A 21,859-nucleotide genomic window follows, 5' to 3' on the forward strand; every position below is an offset into this window, starting at 1 on the left:
TTCTGAAGGCAAAAGGGGGTCCAACCCGTTACTAGCATGGTGTACCTAATAAAGTGGCCGGTTAGTGTGTATATATATATATACCGTATACAGGAGATATATAGTACATAAGTGTTGACTTTAGAAAGTGTGCGTGAAGATTCCAAATAGAGAGATAACCTTGTTTTTTTCTGCTGCTGTGTGTGCCATTTAATTTACCCCAACCCAGTATATATCCTGCAGAGAAAAGATTTTTTGTTTGCTATGTTTTTATCTTCTCTGTGAAATGAAGCATAATGCTATCAAAACAGTGCACAGTCTATCAAGTATTTCATAGCTCAGTGTGGTAATAATTCAGTTCAATCCCTTTTTCGATCTCTTGTGCGTTTTAGTAAGTCACCTAGGTTCATAATATGTGTAATATATAATCCTTTAGAATGTAAATGGATTTATTTGTCTGCTGTATTTTGCTACCGTTGCTGTGGTTGCATTGCCAGTTGTAATTTTGCAAGAATATTTTATATACTTTTATTCTCTTCTGTTTTGTGCATTATTATTTATTATACCTCATTATTATTTATTCAGGTTACTTTGTTAGCACCAATGTATCCCATAACACGGTACAGAAATTGTCATCATTTTTTCCAGTTTTTTTGGGGGGATTTTTGTTTCCCTTGAAACACTTGACTCAATGGCCTCATGAGCATGAGTGTATGATGGACCCATACATACATCTCTATATGCCCTACATAGTAAACCTCAGAATGTCATCACTAACTGACCTGTTAGATGAAATAATCTAATGGCTTCTACTCCAGCCCTTTTCTCTCCGCTCCTGAACGTCCTTAAAAGCAAAATGTTTTCACCTCTCAAAAGTAATAATGATTTTTTTTTTTTGTAGTCATATAATGGCTTGTTTTTGCCTGACAAGCTGTATTTTGTAATATCACTGTTGTTATGATAATACACTGCATTACTGTACTCAATGTGAAACTAAGCAATACAGTTAGACTTTGCCTCTTGCAGGATATAATAGGTTGACAAAGATCAATTCCAAAGCTGCCATCTTCATACCACAATAGTTAGACATTTTGTATGAGGTTCCTTTTACTTATGACATAGTATGTGGTGCAATTGTGGAAAAACCACATCACAACCTCTTCCTGGAAACTGATTTTAAAGAAATCTCATATAAAGTAAATATCTCCTTTACACAAAACAATGCTACATAAAGTAGGGTACATAAAGATAAATCTTATTATCTACAATGAGTTTGATCTGAAGTGCATTGTGCACGGTACAGTATGGTGAACACAGACGCGCACCCTGTCATTGCCGGAAAAAAAGACAGAGCATGCTCTTGCTGTATGTACGGCCCGAAAGCACGTCTCACTATGGAGAGGTGAGGAGGATCCGGTCCGGGTGTGGAATATGTTTGTGTTAAAGCAGTGTAGTGCATCACCATATTTCTTGGGAACAAACAAACTTAAATAAAGCCACTTCTCTGTTCTGTAATATTGTTGGTGAATAATAAGTTAATGCCATGAACATTGAGCACTAATTTAATTCAATAAGATCACTGCAAATAGCATAGGAAATATCAAGAAAATATCCATAATGATTCAGGGCATACATTTCAGGGGGACTTGTAAAAACATGAGAACATATAAATCAACTCATCCTAAACTTCCATTTTTGGATCAGGGAAGAGTTTAATTAAGAAGTTATAGTATGATAAAGGGGGTAAGGGATTGGGTTTCTGTTCAGTTCCTCTAGGCTACAGTGGTTCTGTCCAGCCCCTTAGTCTGTGCTATTTACCATAAGCACCCATCCAGTCCTTCATATATCACAGGAATAACATACAACCCTCGCAGATACTTATATACAAAAAGACTTTACTAACAACATACATGTGACAAAGTAACTACATAAAATACAATACAAAATACATAGAGACAAACCTTCTTCTCCTGACCTCTCCCGGACACAGTAATGTGTATGTATATACAATATATAGTTAACACTACAGAAACTCCTGGATGTACCCTGAAGCAGGAGTTACATCCAGTACCTGACCATACACATGTACATATACATATAGAGACTCATGCACAATAGCATCTATATATCTACTCCAATACACATGCAGGGCACAGATCCACGTGTGAATGGGATACGGCTATAGGTTATACATGTAGTTACACTAATATATACACACTCACTGTAAACACTTAGCTATGTATATATATGGTAAAACACATAACACCTGGAATATCTATAGGTACACGTATAAAGTCTACTATATTATAATAAGTACTATGTTATAATTACTCTTATAAAGTTATATACATACACAGAAAGCACACACAATATATGACCTGTACCTTTGTTAAGTGCTGTACGTCCGGGGGGGGGTCAGGAGCAAGAGACAAAAGAGACTGATTTCTGTTTTTACCATGCTTAAATATCCTTGTGTGTAGTCCCTGCCCACCCCCTTATACCTCCACCCTAAGACCCTCTTAGGATAGACCCCAGTGGGTGCAGGGAATCTCACACCTGGTTCATGGTGGCTTCTTACTGTTCAAAGCCTTTTGATATGTTAATGACCCAATGGCTTCAGTACACACTGACATCTCACCACAGAATATCAGTGACTGTGGTCAGTATATACTGTATCCATTTACACTATATGTAATATATATATAATAATAGAGCAGAGGGTCCAGTTATGAATATTATCCCCTGTAACATCTCCCCCTGATGTCAGATGCCTGACACACTATGCTGGAGTCTGCTCTTCTATGTGATGATGTTTGACATAAAATAAAACAAACTAAGTACAAAATAAAGACAAATACAACCAAAAATCACCCTTTCATGTGTGGGTGTAAAATAAAAAACAGAAAGACATTAAGATTATATTTCATCTAGAGGTCACAGTCCATATGGTCTTGAGTGCACATCACAAGTCCATTTGCATCTTTGGCCCAATCTTTGGATGGATGGTTCCAGCTTTCATGCCATCTTTGTAGAAGAGGGATTGGCTAGTTGCACTTCCTTCAGCAGACAGACACTCGCTGCTTCTCTGTGTGTTCCCACCTGGAATGATCAATGGAAGAGGACACTGCATAGAGGAGGAATCCTCAGTGACTGCCACATGATACAGAACACAACCTGCAATACATGTATATACCACTAAGACATTGGTTAGCAAAAAGCAAGCTTTATATACTGTATACCTGGCACCTTCAGATCACACGGTATAAACCAAGGCTGGGAATGTCACTCCTATGGTGCTTCCCCTTTGACCGGCAGCTTAAAAGACCCGCGTCCGACTGAACAGTCATTGTACCATAATGCGCCTCTGCAGTTCACCATGGTTTTACCCACTCCCTGCAGAATCCCCAATAGCGAGAGCTATGCCCCACGGTCTATTGGCTGCGCCGCGGACTTTGCTTGCGAATTACACTGTACGCTCCATAGGTCCTAGAGATAGTTGACCACTTCCTTTCCTGAGACCTATTGCACTTAGACAGGGGCAGGTAATCACCCCTCTACCCGAATTTTAGTTACTGAGGTGCCAGAAATTAGAGAGATTATACAACCAATCTTAGTGGATATTATTTTGTAACTGTCCAACATGTTACCAGGTGAATATCCAATCACTGAGAGCAGAGAGTTCTGTGTACCACCTTAGCTTAAGAACCATCATATTACCAACACAAATATGCAAACATAAAGAAAGACCAAATTTGTTATTTACGATTAACACCTTTGTCCTTACAGGCAGAGGCCTGACTTCAGGATTGAGCCATAAATGACTGAACAATGCACTTCCCTTGTACTTCTGCTCCTCTGAGCTGTTGAAAACAAAAGGACTGGACCTCATTAACACTTGTTACAAACAGACTAGTTACACAGGTTCAGTAACAGTAAACCTCCTCCCTCCCCCTCTAGGTGATAGAATCTCATCACCAAGCAATGAGAGCTAATGAGGTTTACAATACACATCCTGGCCAATATATGGGGAATCCATGATTTTATTAATTTTGGCCAAGTATATTATGGATCCCCAACCTTAAGCCTATTGCAGCAGATTCCCAGTAGGGCTGTCTGTTGTACAGTTGTGTGGTCCTGCTCCATGTGAAGCCACACATTTGTGCCCCTCATTTTGTGAGACCATCCCCCGTTCATACAGGTTAACCCTTTGTGGACAGAACCTCTTTATATGTCCATACTGTAAACAGTGAAAACACCTAACACCCCCCCACTTCCTCAGTATTTGGCTGGGAGATGCTTTCTTTTGTACATGGGTTCCTTGCAGTCTGGGGTGAATTGCTATCTGTTTCCTGATCTTTATAGACCTTCTATCTTTGAGTAGATCCTGTCTGACCTGTTCTATTACCAGGGCAGCCTCCATGAGTGAAGCTTCTTTTGCTGCATTCAATCTAATTGTGGTATCAAGATATGGAAACTTCTCCACAAACATGCGGATCATACCTTGTGGGGTTCCTGGACTATGATTCTTAGTCACCTTTCTATACATAACTTCAAACCTCCCACACAGAGACAAGGGCTCATCATAGATGGTTGGTCTGAAGTTAACCAGTATGTCTGGGGTGACATCCAAATGCCCTGTTACCAATTTCATGAGGATGGAAAGTCTGTCTCCCTCATCATGAAATTGGCCGTTACTGGGGGCTGCTTTCCCTATGGCCTCATATCTTTGGTAAAGATGTGCTGGTAGCCATAGCTTGAACAGCTCCATGCGATGTTCCATTGGAACAGAAAATTTCTTACAATAACCTTCAAACGTGTCACAGGAAGTGAAAGGATCTAAATTTTCATCATAGCTTGGGATATATTTACATATATTCAACAGATATTGCATCCTCTCCATCTTATGGGAAGATTGTGCTTCCTGTACATTACTGTCACACACATGCAGGTTATGGCTGATTACTGACGTCTCTGAGTTGCCCTCTAATCCTCCATTTATCCCACCAGCAATGCTTGTCCCTCCATCTACTACACTGCCCACTAGTCCAGGCCTAGTAACAAGCCGGGGTGTAGAGTGATCTGTAGCAGCCGCAGGTTCAGTCTCATCTCTCCCCCTGTTTGCACTCGAAACACAAACTTGTTTCGTGGGCAAAGACTCTTTGATGGACGTCTGCATGCTACAGATGATCTCATCCCTTTTTGCTATTTCACATTTCAAGTTCTCAATAATCACCTCAGTAGCTGCTGCTTTTTGCTTATATTCGGTTATTTCCATGTATAACTGTATAAACACCTTATCCACATCTGCATAATACTTCTCCTTCTCAGCTACGTGAGACTGTAGCGTGTGCATGCGGCTTTCCCGCTCTTTTATAGCCTTCATTTGCTCTTCCAATTTTGTCTCTAAGCTGCACAGCTGTTTAACCCCTTCCTTACAACAATTGCAATGCAAATCTTCAGGAACCTTTGATCCTTTGTCTCCATCTATCTTCTCCATCTTGCTAATGGCCTCTTCAAATACACACACAAGCTTGGCCATCATGTGGAGCCTCTTAGATGTCTGGTTCAATACACTGCGCTTAGCAATATGCAACTTATCATAGGAACTCGCCTGCTCTACCAGGGATTCCCATAGCAGCTCAATAGATTCCTCTTTCTTAGATAACACAGGGTTAAACGAACTACATTTACTCAACTTTTCAAAAATCACATGTTCCACTTTGCCAGTCATTGTATCCCTGCGATCTGTGTTACTCCTGTACTAAGGACTATACAAAGCAAAGACCCTCACACCAGGGTCACCTCACAAGGGTCTGATAACAGAAAACAACCAGAATCCTAAGAACTGAACTCATATAGATTCTCTGCCAATAATCACACTCATACTAGGCCTCAGATGAAACTGTGCTACCTGTCCGAACCTACCCAGTCTAGTAACCTAAGTTCACAGTATAACAACAATTTCACCACTATATCCTAATATAGATGGATCATGACATTTGGGCCTGGCTCGCCATTGATAAAGGGGGTAAGGGATTGGGTTTCTGTTCAGTTCCTCTAGGCTACAGTGGTTCTGTCCAGCCCCTTAGTCTGTGCTATTTACCATAAGCACCCATCCAGTCCTTCATATATCACAGGAATAACATACAACCCTCGCAGATACTTATATACAAAAAGACTTTACTAACAACATACATGTGACAAAGTAACTACATAAAATACAATACAAAATACATAGAGACAAACCTTCTTCTCCTGACCTCTCCCGGACACAGTAATGTGTATGTATATACAATATATAGTTAACACTACAGAAACTCCTGGATGTACCCTGAAGCAGGAGTTACATCCAGTACCTGACCATACACATGTACATATACATATAGAGACTCATGCACAATAGCATCTATATATCTACTCCAATACACATGCAGGGCACAGATCCACGTGTGAATGGGATACGGCTATAGGTTATACATGTAGTTACACTAATATATACACACTCACTGTAAACACTTAGCTATGTATATATATGGTAAAACACATAACACCTGGAATATCTATAGGTACACGTATAAAGTCTACTATATTATAATAAGTACTATGTTATAATTACTTTTATAAAGTTATATACATACACAGAAAGCACACACAATATATGACCTGTACCTTTGTTAAGTGCTGTACGTCCGGGGGGGGGTCAGGAGCAAGAGACAAAAGAGACTGATTTCTGTTTTTACCATGCTTAAATATCCTTGTGTGTAGTCCCTGCCCACCCCCTTATACCTCCACCCTAAGACCCTCTTAGGATAGACCCCAGTGGGTGCAGGGAATCTCACACCTGGTTCATGGTGGCTTCTTACTGTTCAAAGCCTTTTGATATGTTAATGACCCAATGGCTTCAGTACACACTGACATCTCACCACAGAATATCAGTGACTGTGGTCAGTATATACTGTATCCATTTACACTATATGTAATATATATATAATAATAGAGCAGAGGGTCCAGTTATGAATATTATCCCCTGTAACATAGTATATCATCATAATCCATACTACAGGACAACATAAGGGAATTTGACATTTTCCCTAATTGTATTCTTAGATCATTATCACTATTATTAATAGTTAGACCTGCTATAGAACATGCTATAACTCAATACCAGACACTAAGCATGGCTAGGCCATAGATTAGATCTGAGAATATGTATTTCCTAAACTGTGAAACTGTTGTATAGCGATAATGTTAATTAATGTGAAATAGGTGAATATACTAACTTGGATATATATATGTATATATGTATCATCAAGTAGTCACATGGACCATAGCCACATTAGGCTGGAAATGTACAGTATATTCAGGTAAATGAGAGAATTTTCTAGACATGTTTGTAACCTTTTTTAGGAAGGAGGGGGGGGGGGGGCAGGCAGATTGTGGTCACATCCATTGCGCATGGTGGCAGGGCTGGTTTTAGACACAGTGGGGTCCCAAAATAAAACTATTTTATGAACAGTCACATTCATTAAGAGTCTCCTTTTAGCCCTGCACAATAATAACACCTTGTAGTTACAAGCAGTAGTATGGTAAGGACATCTGTAATATGGGACTGTAGGAGAATTGTATAGGAGATAGACACGTGATTGGTAGATTGATGATAGAAGATAAGTATGAAAGATATTGATTTATAGATGGATGATAGAGTTACAGATGCATAAATATAAAATAGATTATATTTAGATAACTAGATAGATTATAAAAGATAGATAGAAAGATAGGTGCATTTATATCATACATCGGCGCTCGTGGCCGCTTCCCCCTTCACTCCCCAATAAGCTAGCATTTGTGATTTTTTCAGGGCTTCTACACCACTGATGTGGCACAGAGGCCCTAATAAATATGCCCCATAGAGTAGAAAAGAGATAGGAGATCAATTGATAGATAGGTAGATAAATAGATAGGAAATATATATGACAGATAATACATAGGAGATAGATAAGTAGATAGAAGTTATATAGATAAATAGATAGACAAAAAGCTAGACAGACATATATATAGATAAGAAATAGACAAATTATAGGAAATAGATGGTAGATATATAGACAGGAGATAGATGATAAGCATTTAACCAAGGGGCATTTAACCAAGGGGTATTACAAGAGCAATACATCCTCTGTCCATAAAACATGCAGGGGGCCTCCTTAGGACAGGGGGCCCTGGACAAATGCCCAACTTGCTACCCCTTAACGCCTGCCATGCATAGTGGTCCTCAGAGTAGATATCAGATAGCATCAATTCAAAAATCTTAAAATTTTTGTTTAAAATAAAAACTTTGATTTTTTATGCTACATTTCATTTAATTGCATAGGATGTTGCAGTGACTCCTGGCTCAGTTTCCAATGGAGAAGGTGCCTTGGCCGATGAAGATCAGAATCAAGAAGAACCACAAAAAGGAGGATTTGTAAAATTTGGATGGATAAAAGGTGTATTGGTGAGTTGACTCTAATATAAAAACATAGGCAGTCTACGTTAAAGAACTACATCATTGTTAATAATAGTCAATGGTGAAGAATATTACCTGTTCAATGTCTTCATTTCCTCATCTAGTAGAGAGGTTGTTTGTTTGGCTACAGTCACATTATATTAGGTGACAAAAATACATTTCAAGCTCTGTGAGGTCCCTCCAGAATGGTGCATTGTGGAAACTGACATAATAAGGCTCAGTTAGGCCGACAGTAGAAGATAAGTTAATCCACTGCCATTTACAGTAGCAGTAAGGTGCTACTTATCAAAAGAAAAAATATAAATCATAGCACATACAGGCTTTGTTCTAAAGTGTGCAACAAGTTTAATGTACATTTACAGCAAAAAGAAATTGTAAATTTATCTTAATGTTCCAATGTTTGTAGCAATTTGTAATATCATCAATTGAAAACCGGTGGTTTATATGTTTTCTCTTTGTCTTCTTATAGGTCAGATGCATGTTGAATATATGGGGTGTGATGCTTTTCATTCGTCTTTCTTGGATTGTCGGTCAAGCAGGAATTGGTAAGTGTTTACTCGTATCTCCCGGCTGGTATATTGATTATTTTCAAGGGACAATAGTGCAGCATACAGTTGGGGACACACAGAGACGGTTCACCAGTGGCGTAAATTAAAGCTGATGGGTCCCAGTGCAAAGTCTGTGCCAGGCCCCCGACTATAATGTATTGTTTATAGTACTAGTCTTCTCATATGGCAAAGTGACACCTTATGGGGCCCTAAGCCTCTTGGGCCCGGTTGCGACTGCACCCTCTGCAGCCCCTTAAATTATGCCCCTGCGGTTCACCGCGGGTTAGCAGATTTACACTAGCAGCAAAGTGGAAGAGATTTATACAAATCCTATCTACAAGCTATAATAAACCCACTGTGGACCCTTAGTTTCACTGAGGCTTTTAATTCCAGAAAATGTTATGAAAGTTAACAATGCTATGGATTTGGGGTGTGCAATCCATCCTGTATTGTTTTAGTTTCCTTGCTGAGGAATTTCAACTATGAACATTATACACCCATCTATCCCCATCCAAAACTAGAAACAGAATACGGTAAATACTTGATTCCATCTGCAGGTAGTGCATACTATGGTCCTTTCACAAAGCTGCATACTCCTTTATACCTTATCCACACCATAAAATCTAAGGTGAAGCTGCATGAAGAACTTTGAATTTTGAATTTTACATAGAATTTCTCCTCTTCCATTGGGAAAGAGGAAATCTTCAGTGGATTCAGAGTAGAAAATTTATATACTGAGGTTTTTTAAATGTACATCTCATCTCATCAAAGCAATACACACTGGAGGTTCTGTACATAAATTCACGTGAGAAATTCACTGCCAGTCCTACATATGTGCAGGGAACCTTATACAGCAGAAAGGGCTCAGCAGATTTATGGAGCTGTATGTCTAAAATAAAGGGATTTCTTAAACTCAGTAGACAGTGGTCATGGATGGATTGGATATTAAGTATTATATGGTTTCCACCATCTCACCAGGGCCCAGCGATGCTACCGACAGTGTATAATCATCTCATTACAAAGTCTTATCACAGAGGGAAGATCCACATATATGTTCTTCAGATCTTCAAATCACCATAATAATTTTCGATTTATGAAATACACATGGAGAGCACAAATCCAATAAATAAAAACTCGCAAAAAAACATGGCAAATCTCTAATATGATTCCGGAAGCCCATATGGTTGGTCATAATGTAAACAACTGTCCTCTGTAACAATTTAGCAGATCAGTAATGCACCCTTCATAAGTCATAAAAATATACACAACTGTATTTAAAGGGAGCCTGTCAGCAGAAACTGATCTGATAAACCACTTCTAGTAACACATATACTCGAGTATAAGCCTAGTTTTTAGCACAAAAAAATGTGCTGAAAACCCAAACTCAGCTTATACTCGAGTAAAAAAATATAGGTTTTACCAGGTTTTTGTGGTAAAATTAGGGGCCTTGGCTTATACTTGGGTCGGCTTATACTCGAGTATATACGGGTATGTTGTCAAGCACCGAACACCTTTCAGATCATGTCTCTTTCATGACCCAGTATGGAGGAATGATCAAGAAAATCCACCTGAGAAGTACATCTAATGAGATGTAAATTGGTTGTATAGAGTCAAGGAGGCGGAGATTTTAACCGTTAAGTCAATAATATATCTGCCCCCATGTTTAGTCATGTTCCAAACCTACTCACATCATATGAGTTAATCCATGATTGACCAGTTGAATTTGGAAGCCGTTTCCTTTATAACAAGGGGAAAAACAACACTTTTTCCCATTATTGATAACAAAAGTATATTGGAAAGGTCCCCTCTGTTCATACAAGCCCTTCTTTTTACCATCAGCATTTAGCTACATTAATATTTCCCAACAGTAACCCTTGGTAGTGTTATAGATATAGAGCATGACACATATTCAGGTTATGCTAAGACTGTGTTCAAAAATGAAAAAGTTCATAATTCCACATGAGAAAATCAGTCAAAGAGCCTTCGTTACATAAAAAAAGAGGAATTAATTTCTCAATCTGTGAAGAATAAGCCTCCTTTGTGACCTTAGTATTGAGAAGCAGGATCTTGCCCATACATCCTCCTAATTGCACAATGTGCAGCGATGGTGGCATAAGGACATTCTTACCCACTGGCACATTTTAATTGTGCGCTCATCATTCTCTTAATGAGAATAGCTTATGCCGGAGCAGTAAAATAGAATTGGGTCATTTGGGATGTATAGAAAGATTGTTTCTTACCAAAGACAAATATTACCGATTGAAAAATTCTCATTTTCTCTGGCCTGCACTTTAGCATATGTTGTGCCTGACAAATAAGTGCTGGGTGATTTTATGATGCATATCAAATGAAACCTTATAGCCACAGGGGTACAGCCACGTCTCTGTCCTGCCATAAAAAGGGAGCATTTTGAAACCTGCCAATTCTTTGCTTAGGGCTTTCATGCACAATTAGTTTTCTAAGGGCAGTTTGGTAACTTATTTGGGTCATTAAGAAGTATTACTTCGCTCCCAGGTGTGAGTAAAGCCAGAAGGATTTTCCTCTTAGAAGTTATTTATCTTGTGTGCAGTGATGAAATTGTTAACTTTGACGTGATATCAGCTTCTAGTAGTAGTAAACATCTCATGTGCTCCTTAATTTAACATTAGCATTTCAATCTCATATGAACAGGACTGTGTTGGCAATCACTCTCTCTGCGGAAGTTTATTTTTTACCAAAATTGCTTTGAATCTGTAACTCAGGGGAATAGTTTAGCCTTATAAACATGTATAATGTCCTGTAGCCATTTCTGTTGAAATTGCTTAAGATTATGTTTACATGGCTGGTGCGGTATGTTTAAGGATGATAATATTGTAGTTCTCCTGTAGGCACAGCCATATTAAGGGATGATACAGCCTAAGATATAGTGAGTATATATAGGTTTAGAATTCAGTGCTCACATAAAACCAACTCCTCTAATATTACTGAAAAAGATATTAGCTCAAAACTAAGAAGGTCTCACATGACTCCACATTCATGAATCTGAAATAGAACATTGCAGATTTGCATTATGTGGGTCTAAGTGTGCGACAAAAATTGTGCCCAAAAAATTGTTGTTAACTGAGGAGTGCCGAAAAAGTATTGGGATTCCCAAGCTGCAGCGAAATTGAGCGACCAAAATGAAAAGTGTGATTGTCCAAAAAGGAGAAAAATTGATGTGCCGAAACTTCATAAATATGGTGCAACAGGCATAGCAAGGAAAAAAAACAAACTGGCGGAAAGCCATTAATACCTGCCATTATTTGCAAGGAACTGTGGGCGCAGTTCAGCAGGTTTGCACCAAAAAAGTGCAACTGTCCTAATTAGATCCATAGGAAAAACCTGAGGCAGCGAAAAAATTGGGCAAAATAGGACAGAAAAAGGCACAAAAGAGAAAAAAGAAAAGAAAAACTAATATTAATGGCCCCGTGGTCACTTTAGTCACAAAGGACCAAAAATAAAATGTACATGCAAATACGACTTAAATAAGTCAGAGCTCAGTGATCTGCAATAATCCAACTCTGGCATAATAGGAATGACGTAGGGCAGTCATTTATGCACCATCATTTTCCAAATTAAAGAGAGTTTCCAATTTTAATGGCTGCCATTACAAGTATCACTGCTCTTTACTGATCTATTGATTTCCATGGGTGCACTAGGCCTGAAAAATGGACAAAAATGTTTTTTTCTGTGGAACTACAGTCTTTGAAAAGTCAGTCTGTATAGCTTTTAGGAATCATTTAGTCTGTGTGCTCTTCATGCATAACACTGAAATAATTAGAAATCAGCAGAACAAGCTTATATGATTTCTCCCCCATGAGGATAGAGAAAGGATATTAACAAATTACAACATTCCAATGGAATCCAATGAAATTTTACAGTTCTACTGATACAATTTCTAGGAAAGCACCTGCTAAATACGGTCTATTTTGGCTAATAACTAATAGTGCAATGCATGTTATTTCAACATATCTTGATATCATTACATCATTTGTATAACCATACCATTTATATACCATTTATATATAAAGTGTATGTGGTAACTACACCTATTACTGTGTTTCTTTGCCAAAATAGGTGACATTTAATAGGTGTCCTATCCTTATATTTTATTCTATGATTAAGAACCATAGTTCTGTCAATGGTTTTATCTACTGCTAAATTTTAATGGCTTCTTTTGGAGTTAAATATTTTTAAGCATTTTTTCATCATTTTTCAATTATACATTTAGTTTCTATCTCCCTGATCCCTTATTAAGGGAAAATTTGGCCATCTTGAGCCCTATGAAAGAAAAGTAGTACCAAGTGTAGAATTTCTATAAGTAGAGGTTGTAGGCTTATTGGAAGGGGATGCTATAGACATAGCACAATTGGAGATAAGTTTTAATAGTTAACAGACTGTATTTTTCTCTTTCCACTGAGGTCTTGGTGTCATTATCATCGGGTTAGCTGTGACAGTAACTGCTATAACTGGCCTGTCCACCTCTGCAATTGCCACAAATGGATGTGTCAGAGGAGGTAATAAAATATGAGCCATGAACGTTCTAAAGGTCAATTCCAGTTCAGAATCTCATTATTTTAAGGTAATCACGTACTTGACTTGCTGGAGGCTTTTTTTTTAGCGTCGACTGGAGTATAAAGCAAAAATGAGACAAGAGGATGAATTTATTTCAGGATTTTAAACGCGGCTGAACAGTGGGTAGTTAAGCCTTTCTCCTAGGTTCCTAATTTCAGGATTTACGTGAGAACGACTGCTCTGCTCTTCACAAGTTGGTACTCAGTCACTTTTTCCTGTAGAGCACTTTTCAAGAACTCAGTATTTTTTTCCCAGGCTCCAGGTGTCAACGTCCCCAATGTTATGCTGAATTAAAAGACAAGATGCATATATAAAATATTTCATTTTCTTTTACTACTGGCAGGTCTGGGAGTTATCATAATTTTACTTGCGACCATGGTAACCTCAATTACTGGGTTGTCAACCTCTGCAATAGCAACCAACGGTTATGTCCGTGGAGGTAAAGAGTTAAGGATACTTAAGAGTACCGAGTCATTGCATGACTAGGTAGGAGATCTCATTTAATCTGTTCTCAGTTCTGGAAAGTCTTCTTGGGTCCTTTGGATTTGGAGAAAAAAGATCAACTAATTGTAAGGTAACATCATTAAAGTGGAGGCCTAAATCCATTGTGAGAGCAAAGTAAAGGGATAGCTAAGTCCAAAGACAAAAAGGTTATTTGTAAACTTTGAAAAAAAACAAACATGTTTTACAATTTGGAGGAAAAGATTATCTTTGGACTTTTTTGGTCTATTCCACTCATTTTACAAGGTGAAGACATGAGAAGGTTTCTATTCTTATTATATTCCTGTGGAAAAGGTAGGCCACATAAAAAATAGAAGGTAATAATTTTCACAATTGTTAATGAGAACATTTCAGGTCCATTGAGCGGAAAAAATTAGCTACTTATTGGTCTGCATCACTGCCACTATTGTTTTCATGGTACGTATAATGTCTTCAGATACATTTAAGAACAAGTGTCTCCAACAAGGGGTATATTTATTAGAGACAATTGACAAAAAACAAGTTTCAATTGGCACAGTCACAAGACTGGAATACTTTGGTAAATTTACCCCACCTGGATACTAGTAAGGTAAGTGACTATAGTCTCAGTGCATTTCAGGAATCCAAACAGCCATCTTTTTTTCCCGCAGCATAACTCCAGGGGAAGTTCATTATTTATGTTAGATGCAGGTAAATTAAAGTTTTTTACTGTTTTCAGGTCTTGGAGTGGTTGTCATTTGCCTCAGTGTGGTGGTTACTACACTGACCGGTCTTTCCATGTCAGCTATATGCACCAATGGTATTGTCAGAGGAGGTAAGTACATTTGATTACAGTTAAAAAGACACATTTAGTTCAGTAAACACATTTCTGATAGATAGTGGTTTCATCCAAAACTATCAGATATTAGATTTATGCTACATTTGGTGGTCTACAATAGGTCTCCCTTCTGTTTTTATTGTTATATCACATCCAAGTGATTGTTATAAAACATTACAAGCTCACTTATTTAAAATATCAACTTACAAAATATAACTCACTTATGAATAATGTTGATACCATGTGATTGTTCTATCCAATCACTAGCCTCACGAGTGCTGAAGATGGTAATGGGTTGCATCAGCAACATGCTCTCAATGGCAGGGGCTGTTAAGAACACTGTTGCTTGGTAAATTTAGGCCATTTCTGAGAATACCTAACTTCTTATCTATTTGAAGATTAAAAAGCTGCCCTTACATTTTTAAATGCTGTTCCCCTAAAATTTCACAGAGGAGGTGGCCTATCTGTCTGTGGACCAAAGGAAATGGCTGAGCATAACATCTAATCATAGTGCTTATATAATAGGGATCACAATGTTATTGTTACATTAGACCTGGTGTTAAAATGTTAGAATCGTAACGTTCTTTAATTTGTGAGAACACAGATTTGACAATATTATATTGATATGACATTACCAGTCTCATTAGGTCAAGGTAAGTAGGCACAAGGACCAATACTTGGGATAAAAACACATAAGACTTATTAGTCCTTGATTATTATGGGAGAAAAATCTATTCAGCTGGATTCCAAATAGCCTTACTGTAAGTTATACAGGATGGGTAATGCACATGCAAGTTGGTTTGATAAGTGGTAGGTTTACTAGCTGGTTGGTGGGCTACTTTTCATATAAGGTAAGTATAAATGAGTTCATTCATGTTCAGTATATGTGATTTTTTGGATTCAATAAAGGAACTTTCTCATTGTATAAAGTGGAAGCATTTCATTAGGTTATGTCATCACTTTATTTCTGTCTGGGGCCACAACAATCCTGAGAATGAAGAAGATGTTGCATTTATTTAGTGGTGCAACCCTTTTTTGGTTACTTGACATCTGAACAAATGGCCGTCCATCCAGGGAACTGTAGTCCCATTTACTAGTAACAATGAGAAAACCCCTTTACTTCATGTTTAAGAATTATTCCCTAAAAATAGGCTTTAATGCAGTTAGTAAACCCAAAGACTGGAGGTGGTGTAGTAGCCAGATTGGGTATTGGTCACACTTCCAGTTCATACATACACTTGTATTCATATATGAGCCTACATGATATCTATGAAATATCATACAAATATAAATAGAAAAAAATATTTAATTGTTTAGTTATAATATAAACCAACCAAATATTTAATATTTAACCAGGGAATAATTTTTTCACATGTCTCACAATAACCAAAATGTGATGGATAGTGAAAACAGGTAAGTGCATTAATTCCCACAACAGTATGGAGACAAATTCCTTAACTGAAATCCTAATATAATCACCAGCTTCTCTGCTGGTAATCAATATCTATTGTCTGCCAGACTAAATGTAGAAATAAGAGCACTCATATAACTACAGGTATAAAGGGTGACTCCAATTTTCAAGTTCTATGGACAGACCGGACTCTGTGTTTGTATCTACAGGCAATAACAATTACATCTGAAATTCATGGTTAAATGTTTAACAGAATAAAAAAAAAGAATATACTACAGGAAATATTACAGGAACAACTTTAATGGCTAACTTTTTAAAACAACTCTTGTCTAAGCATAGATTAGTCATTTCCTGGCATGTTCAGTATGTGACGTAGGAAGAGACTGGCAAAGAGAGAAGGAGGCCAAATACCCAATGTAGAGCCAATCATAACAGAAAGATGAGAGCTCCCGTTTCAGCTTTTTACAGTACAAAAATTCCAATCCAGAGACCATACTGTCTGTTCATGAAACTTGACAATTTGAGTGACTCAGCTAACACTCCTAAAAGTAGTTTCCTAAACAAAGTTACTGTCTCTTCTAGGTGGAGCATATTATCTTATTTCCAGGAGCCTGGGACCAGAATTCGGTGGATCTATCGGACTTATCTTTGCTTTTGCCAATGCTGTTGCTGTTGCGATGTATGTGGTTGGTTTCTCAGAAACGGTTGTGGATCTTCTAAAGGTGAATACTATGACCCATGGAAAATATGATTTAAGTATTTCTTCTTAGCTTGAATTACTTACTTGGTTAATGATTCTTGATAGCAATAAACTATGGAATCTTGATGACTTTCTTGCAGCTTCTGCCAGTAGATTCACCATCTTATTGCCCTTCTTGAATTACCTCAAAGACAATGACAGACTGCTGGTGTTTTTAAGGTGATAAAAAGGGCAATATATTTGGTCAATAAATTATAGGCATATTTTGACACACACAGGATGAGTAAAAAGTCCATATTTCAAAATGACATGTGAATGCCCCAGGAACTAATGGGTAAGGGGACCTATTTTTTGAGGTTATGCCCAGAACATTGCCACCATATTGGATGAAGAGTATTCCAATGGGAAGGTGATCATGTAGCATATCAAAGAGGAGCAGAATTATCTCAGAAATCAGACTTGCAAATACTCTTTTGATTCCAAAGTTAGCAATCCACAAAGTTGGAATTTCTGAGACTTTGTTAATATGCCACTGTCACAGTCTATGGGAAATAGTCCCTTGGGACTAAAGTCTGTGGACTCTGAGGACCATCGTGGGAGATAACGATGTCAGTCGCAACCCGGGAGCGGAGTCTAAGTGGACTCCTGGTCTTCACCAGAGCCTGTTGCAAAGCGGGATGGACTTTCTGTGGCGGGGAGCCACCAGGTTGCTCCATGAGTGCAACTAGACCCGCGGTGGCAGCCAAGGTAGGGACATGGGGAAGGCAGGACCACGGGAAGGCAGGACCATGGGAAGGCAGGATCACAGGAAGGCAGTACCACGGGAAGGCAGCACCAAGGTAAGGCAGCACCACAGGAAGGCAGGACTTCGGGATGGCAGGACCTCGGAAAGACTGCTGGCAGGACCTCGGAAGGACGGCTGGCAGGACCTCGGAAGGACGGCTAGCAGGACCTCGGAAGGACGGCTGGCAGGACCTCGGAAGGACTGCTGGCAGGACCTCGGAAGGACGGCTGGCAGGACCTCGGAAGGACGGCTGGCAGGACTTCGGAAGGACGGCTGGCAGGCCACTAGGATACCGGACCGCCACAGGATAACCAGACAGCCACAGGATTACAGGACCACCACAGGATTGCAGGTCCGCCACAGGATTGCAGGACCGCCACAGGATTGCAGGACCGCCACAGGATTGCAGGACCGCCACAGGAATACAGGAACACGGGGACACGGGAACACCATGGGAATCACCACAGGAACACGGGAATCACAGAATACACGGAGGCATCTGGAAACGCCCAGGAACACGGAGGGCTTTCACTTAAGTAAAAGGACATGAAGATCCGGCAGGGGATGCTGGGAGTCGCCAGGCTATATAGCCGAGCTGGCCCTTTAAGGCTATAACCTGCACCAGGATTCTGGTTCTCTGATTCCTGCCCCTCGCCTCCAAAAAAGTGATGTGACGATGGCAAGAAGGGAGGAAGTAGCAAACAAGGCATAATAAACCTTGTATAAAATGCCAAATGCTTGACAAGTGAATAATATGCATTCATCCACGGGGGATCAAATGTTTTTAGCAAGAATGATGTCTGCTTGAGTTTTCATGTTTGGTTGATATAGTTTATGACAGTGCTATGCTTTCTAATCACTGCCTTATTTTACAACAGGACAATAATGCAATCATGGTGGATGAAATGAATGATATTAGGATTGTAGGGGTAATAACGGTGATCATACTGCTTGGCATTTCTGTAGCAGGCATGGAGTGGGAAGCAAAGGTAAGGAGATAATCTACAAGGCTACATACAGAATTGTATACTTCTCTTTATTGTGCAATCAGTGATCATACTACAGTGGTCATACTACGGTGGTCGTACTACAGGTCAAAGTATCTGCTAAGCTGAAAGAACATCTTTGTATAGATACATATGGCAGAATTGTAAGTAGTGTCTCAAAGTAAGTGTTCCTGCACATGGACATGAAATGGGGCCGTGTGCTAGCTGTTGTTTCAGCGGCTATAACGTACCCATACCCATTCATGTGCATGAGCTGACTGTCTAAGACACAATAAATAGAGATGGTCCTATTCCTGCCCAAGTTTGCGGTAGGACAGTCTTTTCCTAATGTAATCGGTCACATGCAGGAAGGCTGACTTCCTTAAGAATTGGTAAATTATATTGCTGTACATACACTCACCGGCCACTTTATTAGGTACACCATGCTAGTAACGGGTTGGACCCCCTTTTGCCTTCAGAACTGCCTCAATTCTTCGTGGCATAGATTCAACAAGGTGCTGGAAGCATTCCTCAGAGATTTTGGTCCATATTGACATGATGGCATCACACAGTTGCCGCAGGCCATTAGAGTACAGTGAACTCATTGTCATGTTCAAGAAACCAGTCTGAGATGATTCCAGCTTTATGACATGGCGCATTATCCTGCTGAAGGTAGCCATCAGATGTTGGGTACATTGTGGTCATAAAGGGATGGACACCGTCAGCAACAATACTCAGGTAGGCTGTGGCGTTGCAACGATGCTCAATTGGTACCAAGGGGCCCAAAGAGTGCCAAGAAAATATTCCCCACACCATGACACCACCACCACCAGCCTGAACCGTTGATACAAGGCAGGATGGATCCATGCTTTCATGTTGTTGACGCCAAATTCTGACCCTACCATCCGAATGTCGCAGCAGAAATCGAGACTCATCAGACCAGGCAACGTTTTTCCAATCTTCTACTGTCCAATTTCGATGAGCTTGTGCAAATTGTAGCCTCAGTTTCCTGTTGCCTCAGTACCCGGTGTGGTCTTCTGCTGCTGTAGCCCATCTGCCTCAAAGTTCGACGTACTGTGCATTCAGAGATGCTCTTCTGCCTACCTTGGTTGTAACGGGTGGCGATTTGAGTCACTGTTGCCTTTCTATCAGCTCGAACCAGTCTGCCCATTCTCCTCTGACCTCTGTCATCAACAAGGCCACAGAACTGCCGCTCACTGGATGTTTTTTCTTTTTCGGACCATTCTCTGTAAACCCTAGATATGGTTGTGCGTGAAAATTCCAGTAGATCAGCAGTTTCTGAAATACTCAGACCAGCCCTTCTGGCACCAACAACCATGCCATGTTCAAAGGCACTCAAATCCCCTTTCTTCCCCATACTGATGCTCGGTTTGAACTGCAGGAGATTGTCTTGACCATGTCTACATGCCTAAATGCACTGAGTTGCCGCCATGTGATTGGCTGATTAGAAATTAAGTGTTAACGAGCAGTTGGACAGGTGTACCTAATAAAGTGGCCGGTGAGTGTATATTTCAAAGAATGCTTCCTCCCTGATATACCCCACACAAGAGCATGCTACTCTCCAGGCAACTATTGAATGATAGCTACATCAGTATACCAGAGGCAAATGTGACGTCAGCTTGTTTATTGACTATTGAGATACTATTGAAAGCCATCTCAGGGGAATCTTGTGATGTGAACTTTGCATCATGATGGTTTTACTCAGGAATAGGATACTAATGGATCATAAAACTCAATCTTTACAACTATAGTTGTGTAACTTGCAATGGACCATCAAAGCATGACTCTTTTGTCCTTTACTTATATATATAAACCTGTATGTAAAGACTTTTTTTAACCTGCTTTGTTGATATACTCATAAAAGATAAAAATACATCACTGCGAAAACCTTCCGTATTATTTAACCCAACCCCTCCCTCCCAGAGCTGACTGACAGATAACATTCTAAAAGAGGTAAAAATGGAAAAAATAAATATTAAGAAAATATAAATTAAGAAAAAGAAACATCCACTCTTTTCATTCTACTGGGCTATTCTAATTCAAATTTTTTCCCAAATTTTTACCCAGTAATCCCACTTCCCTATATCTTGATAGTGTTGCCTTTCATAACATTTTACTCTATTAATCAGTTCTAACCAATTTTTAAAGGATGTAAATTCTCTTCCAAAATTCTTCATCTACAATTCCCGAATCCCCTTCCCACTCTTTTTTTGCAGGATAGGTATGGGGGTACATTTTTAGTTTTGCCATGAAGTTTTATAGTTATGAGGATATTTGGTGATCACTGTGGCTTACCCTGTAGGAAAAGAAGCCCTGTTTTACGGATCTAAAGTAATATTATTATGTTGTATTATTGTTATTGTATTAACATTTGCCCTACCACTAAATGTGTCTAGAACAGTGGTGGTGAACTATGGTGCTAGGAATTCCCGTTCCCCCTCATTCCTTTGCTGACACTCCAATCCCCAACCCACTTTGTAGGAGTCTCTTAACACCTTCACAATGCAGATTAAAATGATATGTGGCTTATGTATCATCTTACACCATGATATCTTATTTTCTTTAAGGCTCAAATTGTTTTGCTGGTTATATTGCTGGTGGCCATTGTCAACTTCTTTATCGGAACGGTTATTCCAACAACAGAGGAGAAAAGAGCAAGAGGATTTTTTAATTATCAAGGTGAAGTATATAGGCTGCTACGAATCAACTCGTAATATAAAATGGCCTTATGTTTTATTTGGATAAATATTAGCGGCAGACGGGCAAACATCAGTAGGCAATGTCTTACAAATGGAAAAAAAGTCCAAACCATGGGGGTCATTTATCTTATTTCCCCCTTGTCTGCGCTCTTTTTGCCCCTGTTGTGAGTCTATTTTTTGCACCTTATTTGTCTTTGTCGTTTTGGCTCTTTGTCAAATGCAGGGTTTTTTGCACCTTATTAAGCGCAAATTTTAAAAAAGGCGCAATGTGTTGCGCAAATCATACTATTGCCTTTCCTAAGCATGGTCAGGACTGGTGTGTTATTGCACAATTATTT

The 21,859-nt window shown here is 39.2% G+C and overlaps 1 protein-coding gene across 2 annotated transcripts in view; it reads left to right on the forward strand.

Annotated features, from left to right (window-relative positions):
- Positions 1 to 21,859, forward strand: part of SLC12A1 (solute carrier family 12 member 1) — a 92,750-nt gene that overhangs the window by 11,363 nt on the left and 59,528 nt on the right. The window contains exons 3-8 of one of the 2 annotated variants that reach the window (XM_072148243.1): positions 8,348 to 8,470; positions 8,952 to 9,027; positions 13,967 to 14,062; positions 16,914 to 17,053; positions 18,694 to 18,804; positions 21,390 to 21,501. In XM_072148243.1, the coding sequence (XP_072004344.1) occupies positions 8,348 to 8,470; positions 8,952 to 9,027; positions 13,967 to 14,062; positions 16,914 to 17,053; positions 18,694 to 18,804; positions 21,390 to 21,501 (658 nt within the window). Of the gene's footprint in view, positions 1 to 8,347; positions 8,471 to 8,951; positions 9,028 to 13,966; positions 14,063 to 14,821; positions 14,918 to 16,913; positions 17,054 to 18,693; positions 18,805 to 21,389; positions 21,502 to 21,859 lie in introns of both variants that reach the window. The other variant, XM_072148244.1, reaches the window with a different exon arrangement.

This window comes from Engystomops pustulosus, chromosome 4, assembly GCF_040894005.1.
Source record: "Engystomops pustulosus chromosome 4, aEngPut4.maternal, whole genome shotgun sequence".
Classification (NCBI taxonomy): domain Eukaryota; kingdom Metazoa; phylum Chordata; class Amphibia; order Anura; family Leptodactylidae; genus Engystomops; species Engystomops pustulosus.